General features: G+C 51.1%; 1 protein-coding gene across 1 annotated transcript in view; it reads left to right on the plus strand.

Moving 5' to 3' along the window:
• The first annotated feature begins 1,741 nt into the window (after positions 1–1,741).
• PRAM1 (PML-RARA regulated adaptor molecule 1) overlaps positions 1,742–12,398 on the plus strand; it is a 26,005-nt gene continuing 15,348 nt past the window's right edge. Inside the window, exons 1-5 of the mRNA XM_032782121.2 lie at positions 1,742–1,830; positions 4,622–5,306; positions 9,135–9,237; positions 9,750–9,862; positions 11,487–11,535. Of these exons, the coding sequence (XP_032638012.1) occupies positions 1,828–1,830; positions 4,622–5,306; positions 9,135–9,237; positions 9,750–9,862; positions 11,487–11,535 (953 nt within the window). The 5' untranslated portion in view covers positions 1,742–1,827. The remainder of the gene's footprint in view (positions 1,831–4,621; positions 5,307–9,134; positions 9,238–9,749; positions 9,863–11,486; positions 11,536–12,398) is intronic.

Raw genomic sequence — 12,398 nt, forward strand, 5'->3', positions numbered from 1 at the left:
GGACTGTGAGCTCACATTATCATTACATGACAGCATTAGGGGAGGCAGCCTGGTCCAGGAGTGCGTCTGCTAGGCTGGGACTCTGATACCTGAGTTCTGTCCCTGGTTCTGTCCCTGGGTGACACTGGGAAGTCACTTTGTTTCTCCATCTGTAACAGGAGTATTGATACTGGCCTCCTTTGGAAAGTGATTTGAGAGTGACTGTGTTACCATCCCACCAGGAACAACTCCCCACCCTGGCAACACAGTTGCTGATCACGAATGCCTTGTGCTCTCTGCAAATCTCATGATGCTCTGAGGAGCAGGAGCAGTGCGGTCAGTTTGGCCATTGTAAAACTATACGACTAACTAACAAAACTTGCCCAGATAGTCACTCACAGGAGCGAACCATCTCACTGTAGTATAAAGAGAGAACCTGAGATATGAGGCTTGGTATTGGGGGCCTGGCGTGAAGCCTAAGGCCTGAACCAAAGTCAGGCCCTGCTGGTATAAAACAAAGTTAGCAAGAGTCGGCCTATGAGCAAAAGTCGGGCCCTGTTATAGAACAGGTGCCTGCTTGCAGGTGCACTGTCTGGCACAGGAACTTGGCAACAATATGGCGCATTCCAAAACCACAAGCATTCTTAGGCCCTAGATACTCACATAAACACATTCCAGAAGGGTGGTACCAGGATACCCCGATACAAGGTTATGATATAAACACACTCCCCAGAGATAACACAGGACACAGACCCCTCCTAAAGAGACGGTAGGCTGACAGGGTGATGGCTGGAGATGTTTTGATCGAGCCAACATGCACAAGGTAAAGGATGGGAACTAATCACATCAGAGGGGCAATATGTAACTTGGTTGTATTAGCATAAAAAGGGGGATGCAGAGGGGTGTCTTTGTCTGGCCTAGCAGGAGGTGGAAGGTCCTGCCCCTCACTGAGCAGAGTCCATTGTCACGGCCATACCTGTATTAGTGGCCCCGCAGAGTCTGCCAGGTGCTAGTACTGTGCTTTGTCGCCAATAAACCTGGCCGAGTGCCTCTGCTACTGAACCGTCTGTGGCCTTGGGCAGTTCACTCGAGGTCTGTGCACAGCTGGGGCAGCACACAGAGAGAACACACAGCCAACACCTGATAACACATACTTCAACTTTCAGATCAATATAGATACAATATAGATAGCTCCAAACGAGAGCTAAGGGAAGAACTGGGGTTTTGGTTTGGTGGCTGAACCAAAAAATCCAGAAAAAAATGACATAATTCAGGTCAAATGAAACACTGTGAATGTTGGCTTGAAACGAAATGCCAACATTTTCTACACAAGTTTCAGAGTGGTTTGTTTTGAAAATGTCATTATGAAACATGCTGACATTTGCAATTTTGGTTTTGGGTTTTTTTTTCATACGAACTATTTGCCAAAGTCGACCCAAATCCGCAAATCATTTTGGACCCTGAGAGATGCATTTTTGGGGTGAAATTTCTATTTGCCAGAAAAAAATTGTCCAGCTCTACTCCAAACAACCAAGACTGTGTAGCTACGCCCAGCTCAGTGTCAGCAGGACACGGTGCTACCACTCTGGCACCAACTGAAGCTAGGTCAGAAAAAGCTGCTCCCCCGCCCCTCGCTGCTTTTCATACAGACCACAACTACTTCCTGAAGTAAGACAGTCGCTTGCTACGCACCTGGCAAAAGCCTTTGGTTTCAAGATGCAGTAAAGGCAGAAGGTGACCACGCTACATACAAATGCTGGATCCCAACCTCCCACAGGCAATTCTGCGTGAGGACATTTGACTCTCCATGGAGAGAGGGAGAGAGAAGCAAGCGCCTGGTGACAGAAAATGGTGAGTAATTTACTGTGTCTGAGTTGTTCACACCTGGTCTGTGAGGAACACAAAGGCAGGAGAACAGGGCACAGGCAGTGAGGCAGGATCCCTCCATAGCACTAGGAAAGATGGAGTGTCTTACTTATTGCCCTGTTGTTGCAAGTTGGTTACCAGCCAGACTCAGCAAGAGCGACACAGAGTGGTGAACCTTGCTCTGGGTCAGAGGAGCAGCAGAAAGCACTGTGCAGGACATCCCCATGGACACTATTGTCTATGGACTATTACACCATGGACTATTACACTTGTCCAATGTGGTACATAAGGAACCACCAAAGGATCTCAGATTGCTTTGCAGTGTGAGATGTAAACCAGACGGGGATCACTTCACTCAGCACTGTAAATGCAGCCATCTCAGGGTCAAACCCAGAAGCTGGAAAGAGGCACACAGAAACACTGAACAAACTAGGGCAAGATGTGATGTCTTTTTCAAAGCTACCCCTTAGCTGTTGGGCTCAATGCAGGAATCACGGGGCAAAACTGGCTTGTGCACGGAGGCAGACTAGGAGATTGTGGTCCCTTCTTGCTTTAAAATCTATGAAAGCAGAGAAGATTACTGCACGAGTGACAGCAAAGAGGAGTTTAGGGAGGTAGAATACAACAATCCAAGTTGGAATTTGACCAGGATATGGGGGTATCAACAGCTTTAGTTCATAACTAGACGTTTTTTTCCCCATCCTTTTTTTTTTTTTTTTTTTTTTTTTTTTTTTTTTTTTTTTTTTTTTTTTTTTTTTTTTTTTTTTTTTTTTTGAGTTCATGAAATGGCTGCAGAATGGACATTGGCAGGGTTCAAAAAGCAATTCTGGGTCAAGTATTTGCACTTGTGAATCGGGAAAAAGCTGTTTTATACAGTTGTTGCTTCAGAAGCCACCTGGCCTATGGGGGAAGCACAGGCTTGGAGGACAGATGCCACATTTTGTCTCCATCTGTGCTACTGATGGCGGGTAACAATACTCATCTTGCAACTGCTGGGGATAGTGACTACTTCCGTGCCTGCTCCCCTTGATGTCAAAGGAAGCTAGGGGTGCTCCTGCCTGTGGAGATCAAGATCAATGGTGCCTACATTTAAGCACTCAAGTTTTAAAACGTTGCTTTTAACTTCTTTGTGTCCACTCCCTCATATGTAAAACTAAGTCACGTACAAGTACAAAGTACAATTGAAGTCTGGGCGTAGCAGGGGGAAGAGGAAGATCCGGTGGCTTTGGGAGAGTGAACCCAAACATGCTGATTAGCTGTTTTGTAAAGGGACAGAATCAGTATTGCATGGTCTGGGAAATGACTGGTGGGCGGCTCACGAGGTGAGCCCTTTGGCGGATGCGGTCCAGGCTATACAAAATGTACAACTACAAGCTTTACAAAACTCCAACTTCATTACACCTGCTGCTAGCCCGACATGCACTAGTGCTATCCCCAAAGCATCAAGACCCTTTTCTTTGCAGCCATTCCCCGGGGATTTCCAACACAGAGGTTTCTAGGCCATTTGGGCAGCTCTGAAATGCTGTTGTAGAGGCCAGCCCTTGCTGGTGCAGTTACCAGCCTGCCCCACTTCACAGTGTGCGTTCAGCACAATAGGAACCACACAGGAAACTCACCAGGCACTGCTCTGAAAAGCGTGGGGAGCTCTGCCCGCAAATACAGAACTCGCTCTCCCAGATTGCGGTGACAGCGACAGCAAGGTGACGAGCAGAGGCATGCAACTGGGACTGCCTCTGCCTGCTGCTGCAGCGCTCACTAGTGGGGCCATAGTTCTCAATGGGCAGCCTCAGTTGACACCCTTGAATCAGGCTATTGCACCCATAGCAACTGGTGCAAATGATATTTGGGCCTGCCAGGCTTTGCAAAGAACAGTGCAACTGGGGTACAAGTAAGCTGCCAAACTTAGCTGTGCCTGCTAGAGCCATGGCCAGTCAGCTGCACCCAGGAGAGAATTTATCAGAAGGATGTGTGACCCAAGGGATGCACCTAAGAGCAAGCGGGTTTTCAGGCACAAATACTTTGCACCAGAACTTGCACTTGTAATACTCAGGGTGCAGCCAACACCAGCAACTCTGCATTACCTGTCAAGAGAGACCCAGCCACGCAGCAGCCAGCATCCCTGGGCAGCAGCGGGCTCTCGGTTCACACATCAGCCAGACTGACAGGTTCCCTGGGAATCACTTTGCACCGAGATGGTCTCACTTCTCAGATCCCAGAGGGATGAGGAGCAGGATGGAGAGGGAATGTGGCTGTCTCCTGCCTCCCCTCATTTTGCCGTTGACTTTGATTGGGGTTGGGAGCAGGACTGGGCCTTTTGCTCCCCTCCTAGCCCTGTGCAGTGTCTGGATACTAAATTCTGCTTTTCGCTATGTTGGTGCCAATGTGAAGTAACTCCATGGGGCCAGAGTGCCCCTCCCAGTAGACCCATGGAGCTTCTCCGGGTTGTTCTGTAGGGGGCCTGGTGCTTATCTTTGCCCCCATCCCCAGAACATGCAGGAGGTTCAACCCTGAGATCATTCAGCCAGTGCCATCAGCATTGGGGCCCCTTTGGCTGTTTGGACTGTAGGCTCTTTCCCTCTGCTTATGTGCAGAATCTTACGTAATGGGGCGCTAGCTGCTATTATAATACAAAGAATGACCCTTCGCCAGCTGGGATGTGAAATGTTTGTGGTTTTGATTAATTTTACTCCAGGGACATTTTCAGGGTGAGTGCCTAGAACCGTCCTGAATGATCCTTTCAGACAGGTGGAAATTAACATTGTCTGCTCTGTCCTAGGAAGGAGAACGTGTTAAACACCTACGGGCCAAGTTCCAAGGCAACAAGCAAAAGTTCCCTGAAACGAGCAACAGGCCAGGGATTCCGCTTGCAGATTCACTTGCAAAGGAGGAGATACATGGACTTAAACCTGGACCTGAGAGGGACCAATCTACTAAATTACCCAAAGCCAAGAGGATGGGTTTAAAAAATGCTCCTTTCTCTCAGGATGACATTCCAGGCTTGAGGCTCCTTTGTGAAGACCCCGCCTGGGTGGCTAACTCCAAGGATAGAAATGCTATGGAATCCAGTCTCCACCCAGCCGGTCTGCAAACAGGAATACAAGGGGCACTCCCTGAACAAAAGGGCACAAGGGGGAATTCAAACCTTCCTCAGAGAAGCCAGACTCAGCAGACCTGGCCACTGATCAAGCATGCTAGGAATCAAGGAGTAAATGCTGGTGCCCCCCTGGTTCCTGCCAAAGGGACGGCCGTCCCATCCCTACTGGACACTCCAAGAAGCGTATCAGAGAAATGGCAGCCTAAGGTTCCTAAGAGAAAGCCACTGCCACATACAGCCGCACTGGGACTCAAGCCAATGAAACCCCAGCGCCCTCCTGAGGTGGATCTAGAGAGGTTCTGGAAGGCTGCTGCTATCAGAGCACATGCTTATCCTGCGCCAGAGCCAGTGAGAGGCATGAGACATGGTATGTCCAGGAGTATTTGTGCTACATGAGAATCCCCAGGCAGCTAGAGGAGAGCGGCCCTAGAGGATGGGGGTCAATAGTGCAGAATTAGGATCTGGAATTCCTTTGAGTGGAAGTGTTGAGACTTCAGGGAAAGATGAGGTTCTGGCAAAGGAGGAGGGTTTTATAAACATAACAGGATGGGGAAAGAACTGGACAAGAAGTTGATCCATTAATAAATGAGGAGATGGAGGAAATTAATGAGGACTCAGAAACGACTGAGATGCTGAGCTTGTTTTTTCAAATCTGCCTGTAGCAAAAGAAAGACCAGAGTGGTGCCTAGTTAGGAAGTGATGGAGCTCTCCTCCAGTGAGCTGGAGAGAGCTGCTTACGCACTGGTTGGCTTAGGGAACTAATGAACTTCTCTGTCGCTGGCAGTAACTCACCAGGAACAATCTCTCCCCTAGGCAGCCCTGAATGCTCTCTTATACTTGGTGGAATTGCGAAGGGTATTCGGAGCCAGCAGGAGCATCCGAGTGGGGCTCAGACAGTTGTCATGTTCCTGCTTTTTGTGTCCAACCTGAATTGCCACAAGCCACCTTTGGTATTAATGACTGCAAAGACTTTTGTGTTGGCTCAATGTGCCAGCATTTCTCCTCTGGTAGGCAGGGAATAGTGCTCTGCTGAGGTCCTCAGGGTCTAAGCAACTTGCATAAGGTCACTGCCTTGCTGATCCCAGCTCTTTTCACAACCCCCTCATTTCAGGTCTTTGCTGTTCTTTGTGCTGCTATGAAGGATGAACGTTGGGCCCTTCAGCCAGTTCATGTTCCACTGTCTTAAACTTGGGGCAGGAGCACCGGAGCCTGTGTAGAAGTGGTGGTGTCACTGGTGCCAGGGCTGTGGCCTTGTTCCCTGCCCCCCTCTTCCCTCAGGGCCCTGCCTCCTGGCCAGGGAAGCCAGAACCTGGCCATGGCAAGAGCCACCCAGGGAACCGAGCTGCTGTGGGGAGCTCTGAACGCTCTACCTGTGCTGGGCAGGGGACTGGGATGCCCAAGAGCAGACTCTGGCCTGTGTCTCCACCTCCCAAGGTGTGCCGCCCAGCTTCTCAGCTCTCCTGCTGCCACTCCACGCCTGCCCAAGGCTGCTACAACCATGTTAAAAAGCAGACAGGCATGGCCCTCCAACCTTCCAATTCTGGCACCCCTGACTTGGGACCCTCCTCCGAACAGCATTTTGCTGGTCTCAGGTATTTCTGGCCTCCACTGCTGTAACATCTGAGCATATCACAGTCATTCTTATATTTAAGCTTGCTACATCCCCTGGGGTAGGGCAGTGCAGTTATAGCCCTTGTACAAATGGGGAAGACAAGCAAAGAGAGAGACTTGTGCAAGGTCCCACCCCCATGTGGGGAAGCAGGGAATCAAACCCTGTTCTTATGAGTGGTAAGGGGGGCTGCCCCATAACACTGAGCCATCCGGATTATCAGGCAAGAGCCTAACTCCCTACTGTAATCCCAGTGTTGGCCATGCTCTTCTCCTGCATCAGCTGTAGTGCATCCCTGGTGCATCTTCACTGTGAGATGTCTTGCAGACAGGTTCCCCATTTGCTGTCATTAGAATCTTTTCCTTACAGGTTTCAGCTGAAACAAGTGGTTTCTGTTACCCTTTTACCACTTCAAAGTTAAGCCCGTAATTGTAATTCTTACATGTACAGCTCAGTGATAAGAATCATCACATAACCTTCGTTTGACTTCACACTGTTGCAAAGCTGGGTTTCCCTCTTGTCAGTAACTGGTGCAGCTATTAGGTCACGTGACAGTCCTTTCTGAGACAGAATTGCCTTGCCTGGCTATTTGCCAAGACCCAGGCTTAGCTGTTTTCCTGGTGTTCTATCTGCACCGATAATACTGACTATGGACACGTCAGGTGTGCTGGCCTCCTTTGCCTTCATCCATATGGACCTTGTTTTGCTACCTGTGGAGTCAGCAGGTTTCGTAAAATGGTTTATCCCCATCTCTGGACACGTCTCTCTACCCTCACACGCTGGCTATCGCACAACAATGATACACAGTAATCTGAGTACACAAGAGTTTCTGCATTGTCCTCTTTTCCTGCCGTTTGTCTTTTCTTTTCTGTGCAGTGTCCCCTTCCCCCCCATTACGGGTTTTGCTTTGGTTGGGCTGAATTCATTTTTCAGACACAAATCTATAACATAGCGAATCTAGCTTGGCCTCTGTTCACATCCGAGCCCTGGCAACTGCATCCCTTGTGTCCAGTGCCATGTCATCTTGTGTCAGTTCACCATGCAAGGCCAGACATGCCTGTGAGCTGATCCCTGGGTTCGGTGTGTCCCTGGCCTCTTGGGTTAAGTCCATTCATACAGCACGTTCCTGTGCTTCCAGGGGCTCTGCAACCGCCTGCTGCTGTGCCCCAGGCAGCATGAGATGCTGGTAAATTCGGGAGCAGTCTGTTCACAGCAATCCTTACTAAGGAGCTCCCTTGTCCAGTTCACTTGCAACTTCATAGGCTTCTCACTATGGCTGAAGAAATGCCTGGCTTGCCCTCTAAGGGAACTGGATTTATTTCCGATCACTCAGGCTTCCTCACAGCAAGTCCAGCCCTCTCTGCCTTCATGGGGTCTTCGGGCTGGAAGCTGATTTCTTCTTTACTTGGGGGTCTAAAACCACTCAAATTGTCCCAGCCTTTCTGGCTCCACAGTTCAGCAAAGGCATTTCAAACAGCAGTGCTACTGTCCTCTGGGCAGCCACAAGGGGGTGCCAGGCACTGGCCCTCAATGGCTGGGCTGGGCGCTGGGGTCCCAGGTGTGTGAGGATCTGGCACTGGCTATAGGAAGGGGGTCAGTCCAGGGGCGTTTGGGAGCTGGGCCTGGGGAGGATCCATTTCTGGACAATGGAATGAAGCTATAATTGAATGAGATGGGCTGAGGCGGGTGATGTGTGTTGTCATTTTAGCTCTCTCTGTTGTAGGCTCTTTCACCTTGAAGGACTGGAACACAGTGCTGCGAATGGTCACAATTTTATCACACAAGTGGGGTGATATTTAGTGCATTCCGTAAAGCCCCAGCTCATGAGTCATGGGATCTGCTTGCATTTAAAAAAAAAGTAACTTTCTAGCCTCACTGGTTTCTGAGGAAAGCTTGAAAACATGGCCAGAGAGTGACTTAGAAAAGCAACAGCCAGGAACAAAAAGAGCCCCAGATTTATTAGTATTAAAAAACCTCTTGTGATTTTTAAGCCAATCTCGAGATTTTGGGGGGCCTGATTCCTGGGTTTTCATTGCTTGGGCCTGGCAATGCTGTATAAAGACATGTCATTGGGCAGCGGCTGCAGCTGCAATGACTTGGCTAGTGAACCCAAGATGGAACGAGTGGACTGGGGGTAGCTTTTCCCTTGGGAGCCCTCACTGTGCTGAGATATGTGTGCATTGTTTTGAGCCAGTGAAAGTCCTTGTGGTCCATCCAAGGGGCAGACTTGGCTGACTGGAATTCCTGGGAGCAGTGATGGGGTGGGAGCAGCCTTTTAATGGGAGCCTTTTGGAAACAGCAAGGTGACCAGTGAGGCAGCATTATTAAGAGACCGGAGCACTGCCCCGGTCATGCTCCATGGTCCAGGATTGTGCCTTCCCTAGCAGGTTGGTTTGGGCACAGCCTCTGCAATGGGGAAGGCGGCATGCCCCTGCATTCAGAATGCTCGGGGGCAGATCTGGACTCTAAACAGAGTTTCTTGGTGCGGGTGGATGTTTTCATTGCTCTGTCAAACCCAGGAAACTGGCTTAAAGCCATCAGTGAACTGCTTTTCCCTCCTCCCTGTCCCCACAACCTTTGCTATAGGTCACCTGAAGCCAAATTCTGCTGCGTCTTCCCCAGAGCGACTCTCATCTCAAGCTGCTCCGTCTGCTCGTGTCCCGAGTTCGGTGGGGGAAGGACTGAGAGGGTAATTCTTTCTTATTCTTGCTTCGCACCCCCAGCTACAGGATGGGCTGCTGCGTCCAAGGGCCAGAGCTGGGGATACAGTCCAGCATTTTCAGAAGTGGCCCCGGTTTTTGGGTGCTGCAGTTTCTGGGTGCCCGATGTGAGACCCCTCCGGCTGGATTCCCTGTTGGGCAGTCAGTCACTCCAGTGCTCAGTGCCGCCATTCTGATATGGGGGTGTTTCCCAGCCACCGTGCACTACATTAAATGGTGCATAAGCTGCAGGGCAGAAGAGACTCAGACCTCTGGGGTGTGATTCCTCCATGGTGCTGAGCACCTTGATCTCCAAATGGAATAAATGGGAGTGCCCCGAGAGCCTACTGCCAGTCCCAGGCACATTTTGGCCTCCTGCCCCTTGCACCTCATCCATCTCTTGCAGTGCTGATGTTTGGGACAGTCTGTTAAACTCAGCTCTCACGCGGCAATCACTCCTGCCACACTCAGCTCCCTAATCCCATTTTCTCTGCTGCCCCAGCGACCAAGAGCAGATATATGATGATGTGGAAGCACTTGGGCCAATTGGCAAAGGGAAAGGATGTTTGTTGTCACCTGCTTCCCGGCTCCCAGCAAGTCCCCGCTCTGGAACAGGTACGTGCCCCAGACTGGAGCAGGGGTTATGGAGTGTGTAGCCAGCACGCCAAATAAAAACTTGGCCGCTGCCCACTAGAGCTGTTCAGAGCAGAGCTCAGAGGAACTCATCGTCCACTACGAGCGTAGTGTGCAGCTCCACTCTGAAAAGTGAGCCCCGCTCCTGCCCTGCTCCCTGTGTGCATCAGAGACCCGGGGAGATGCCACACGTCTGGTGTGCAGACAGCTTGAATGTGACCAAACACCAACGCTGCGATGCCTCTGAGTGGGGGCCCGAATAGCACCTGGCCGAGCTTTTGAGAACTCAAGTCAGAGCGAATAGAAACTGCAGCCTGCCAGCAGCGTGGGGAAAAGAGGCTGTGTTAGCACTGTCAGAGACTGGCACCAAGGTGCCTGCCCCCGTCCACTTCTCCTAGAAGGTCAGGCACCAGAGAGGTCGTGGTACTGTCCCAGCAGCCACAGGTGCCCATGAGCAGGTGGCTGGAGGGACTTGAGGGCTTGTGGTGGATGCAGAAGGCAATGACATCTAGGCCTTGGCTATTTGGCAAAGTTTTATCAGACAGTGTAACCCCCAAGGGGACCCTCTTAGTCCAGTATAACAGTAGTGTTTTCTGTTTACCTTAAACCCGTCTCAAGAGACATAAACTAACTGCCCATACCAGAGTCAGAATATCCACACACAGGGATAGAGTGATCTAAAGAGAAACACACCTTGGGTTACCCAAAATCCTCTTCCTTGTACCCAAGGATAACAGCTGCACCTGGAGAGCACAGCGCCCTCTAGCAGTGAGGTTGGAAACCTCCGGGGCCAGGGGTCTAGCTGAGTCCCGAGTCAGCTTGGGCACCCCAGTGCTAAGAGCAGATTTTTAAAGCCAAAGCATCATCCACCTCTGCTTTGAAAATTCCCTTTCTTGGTTGAACACCCAAAATCTGCAAAGCCCCACGGTGGCCCTGTGAACCCCTGCGGTGAAGCCCTCGGTCTCCGCAGAGGCTAGGAGAGTGAGTGAATGCACAGTCAGCATGCGGATGACCAACAGTGCTGTCTAGCGGGGTTACAGTGTTACTATGGTGAGGTGATGGGATTCTGGGGAAGCGCTGGCTGGAGTTCTGAGTTCCTGCCACAGCAGTATCAGAAAGATGTGCATCAGTTCGAGTGGGAGGGTTAGAGCCAAAGTGAAGGGGCTGGAGAGACCGATTACTGACCCTTCTTAAAGACGGGCTAAGCAACAGCAAAGGAGCGATGTGAGAATGGTCTCCAGGTATTTGCAGAGGACAACATCATAGAAGGAAGAACGTACTAGGCCATTCAGTGCCCTCCTGCCAGTCCAGGATGCCCCCTGCAAGGGGGAGAGGGACAGAGTAAAATGTAAGCTGCACATGAGGAAAGCCTTCCTGACAGTGACATGGGTCTAGCTGCGGCATCATCTCCACACCAGAAACCCCATCGTTTGGCACAGAGGAGACAGGGTAGAGCCCTGGGGGACAGGCTCAAAGGGCTGGATGGGACCCAGCCTCCACCTCCGATGCCGGCAAGGCATTCCCGCCAGCCACCCCTTTGAGCTCGTCTCAGCACGCGGCTTTGCCACACCAGCCTCACTGACTTCTCCATGCCCCTTTTGTGCAGGTGCCAAGCTGACCCCTGACAGATTTCCCCCGCCGCCCGCTGAGCGCAGGTAATCAACAGATTTATTAATTCAATGCTACCCACATGCCTAAACACTGGGAATCGAACCGCCTAGGGCATTCACTGTGCTTCTGCAAGGGCCACTGTTTTAGCTGCTACCCAGGGGACTGACAGCTATAAGCCCGCGGCTGTAGCATGAGTCACAGCTGCCTAGTGAGGGCTCCAACAGTGCCTCTGCTCTGGGGACTGGCAGAGAGGCCCTGTAACAGCCTCAGGCAGCCAGCACGATCAGGGCACATTTCCCAAGTTCTCTCTTTTTCAGCATGGATCTCACCCTACGGCCATGGCCCACGCCAGCAGAAGGGGTTTTCCTGTCAGGGCAGTTCATCCTCCTCTCCAAGAAGCAGTAGCGGGGTTGGCAGACACTTCTGTTGATCTTGCTGCATTTATACCTGGGCTTAGGTTGATGCAGCCACGTCTCACAGGGTTTGAAATTTTTCACAGTCCTGAGCGATGTCACTAGGTGGGTCTCATTTTTGGGTGTTGACCAGGCCTAAACTGCACAGCCATGGAACTGCAGAGTACGCGTGGCTTTGGGTAGAGATTTCCAGCTGGCCTAAAACGGGACAGAAGACTGAGCTCCCCACTCATGGGATCAACACAAACTTCTCTTACTGGGGCTCTGTGCTCAATGCCCTGCGTGTCCCTAGGGGCACTGAGCTCAGTCCCTGTTCATATGCCTAGGTGTGTGTTGGTGCCGTTCCCAGTCCCCTGGTCCAATATGGGCAGGCAGAAGGGAAGCACTGTTTGGTTGACAGGGCCGGCTCCAGGCAGCAGCAAAGGAAGCACAGGGCCAGCTCTAGGTTTTTTGCCGCCCCAAGCAAAAAAAGTTTTGGCTGCCCCCCGTCCCAG

This window comes from Chelonoidis abingdonii, chromosome 11 (genome assembly GCF_003597395.2).
Source record: "Chelonoidis abingdonii isolate Lonesome George chromosome 11, CheloAbing_2.0, whole genome shotgun sequence".
Taxonomy (NCBI): Eukaryota; Metazoa; Chordata; order Testudines; family Testudinidae; genus Chelonoidis; species Chelonoidis abingdonii.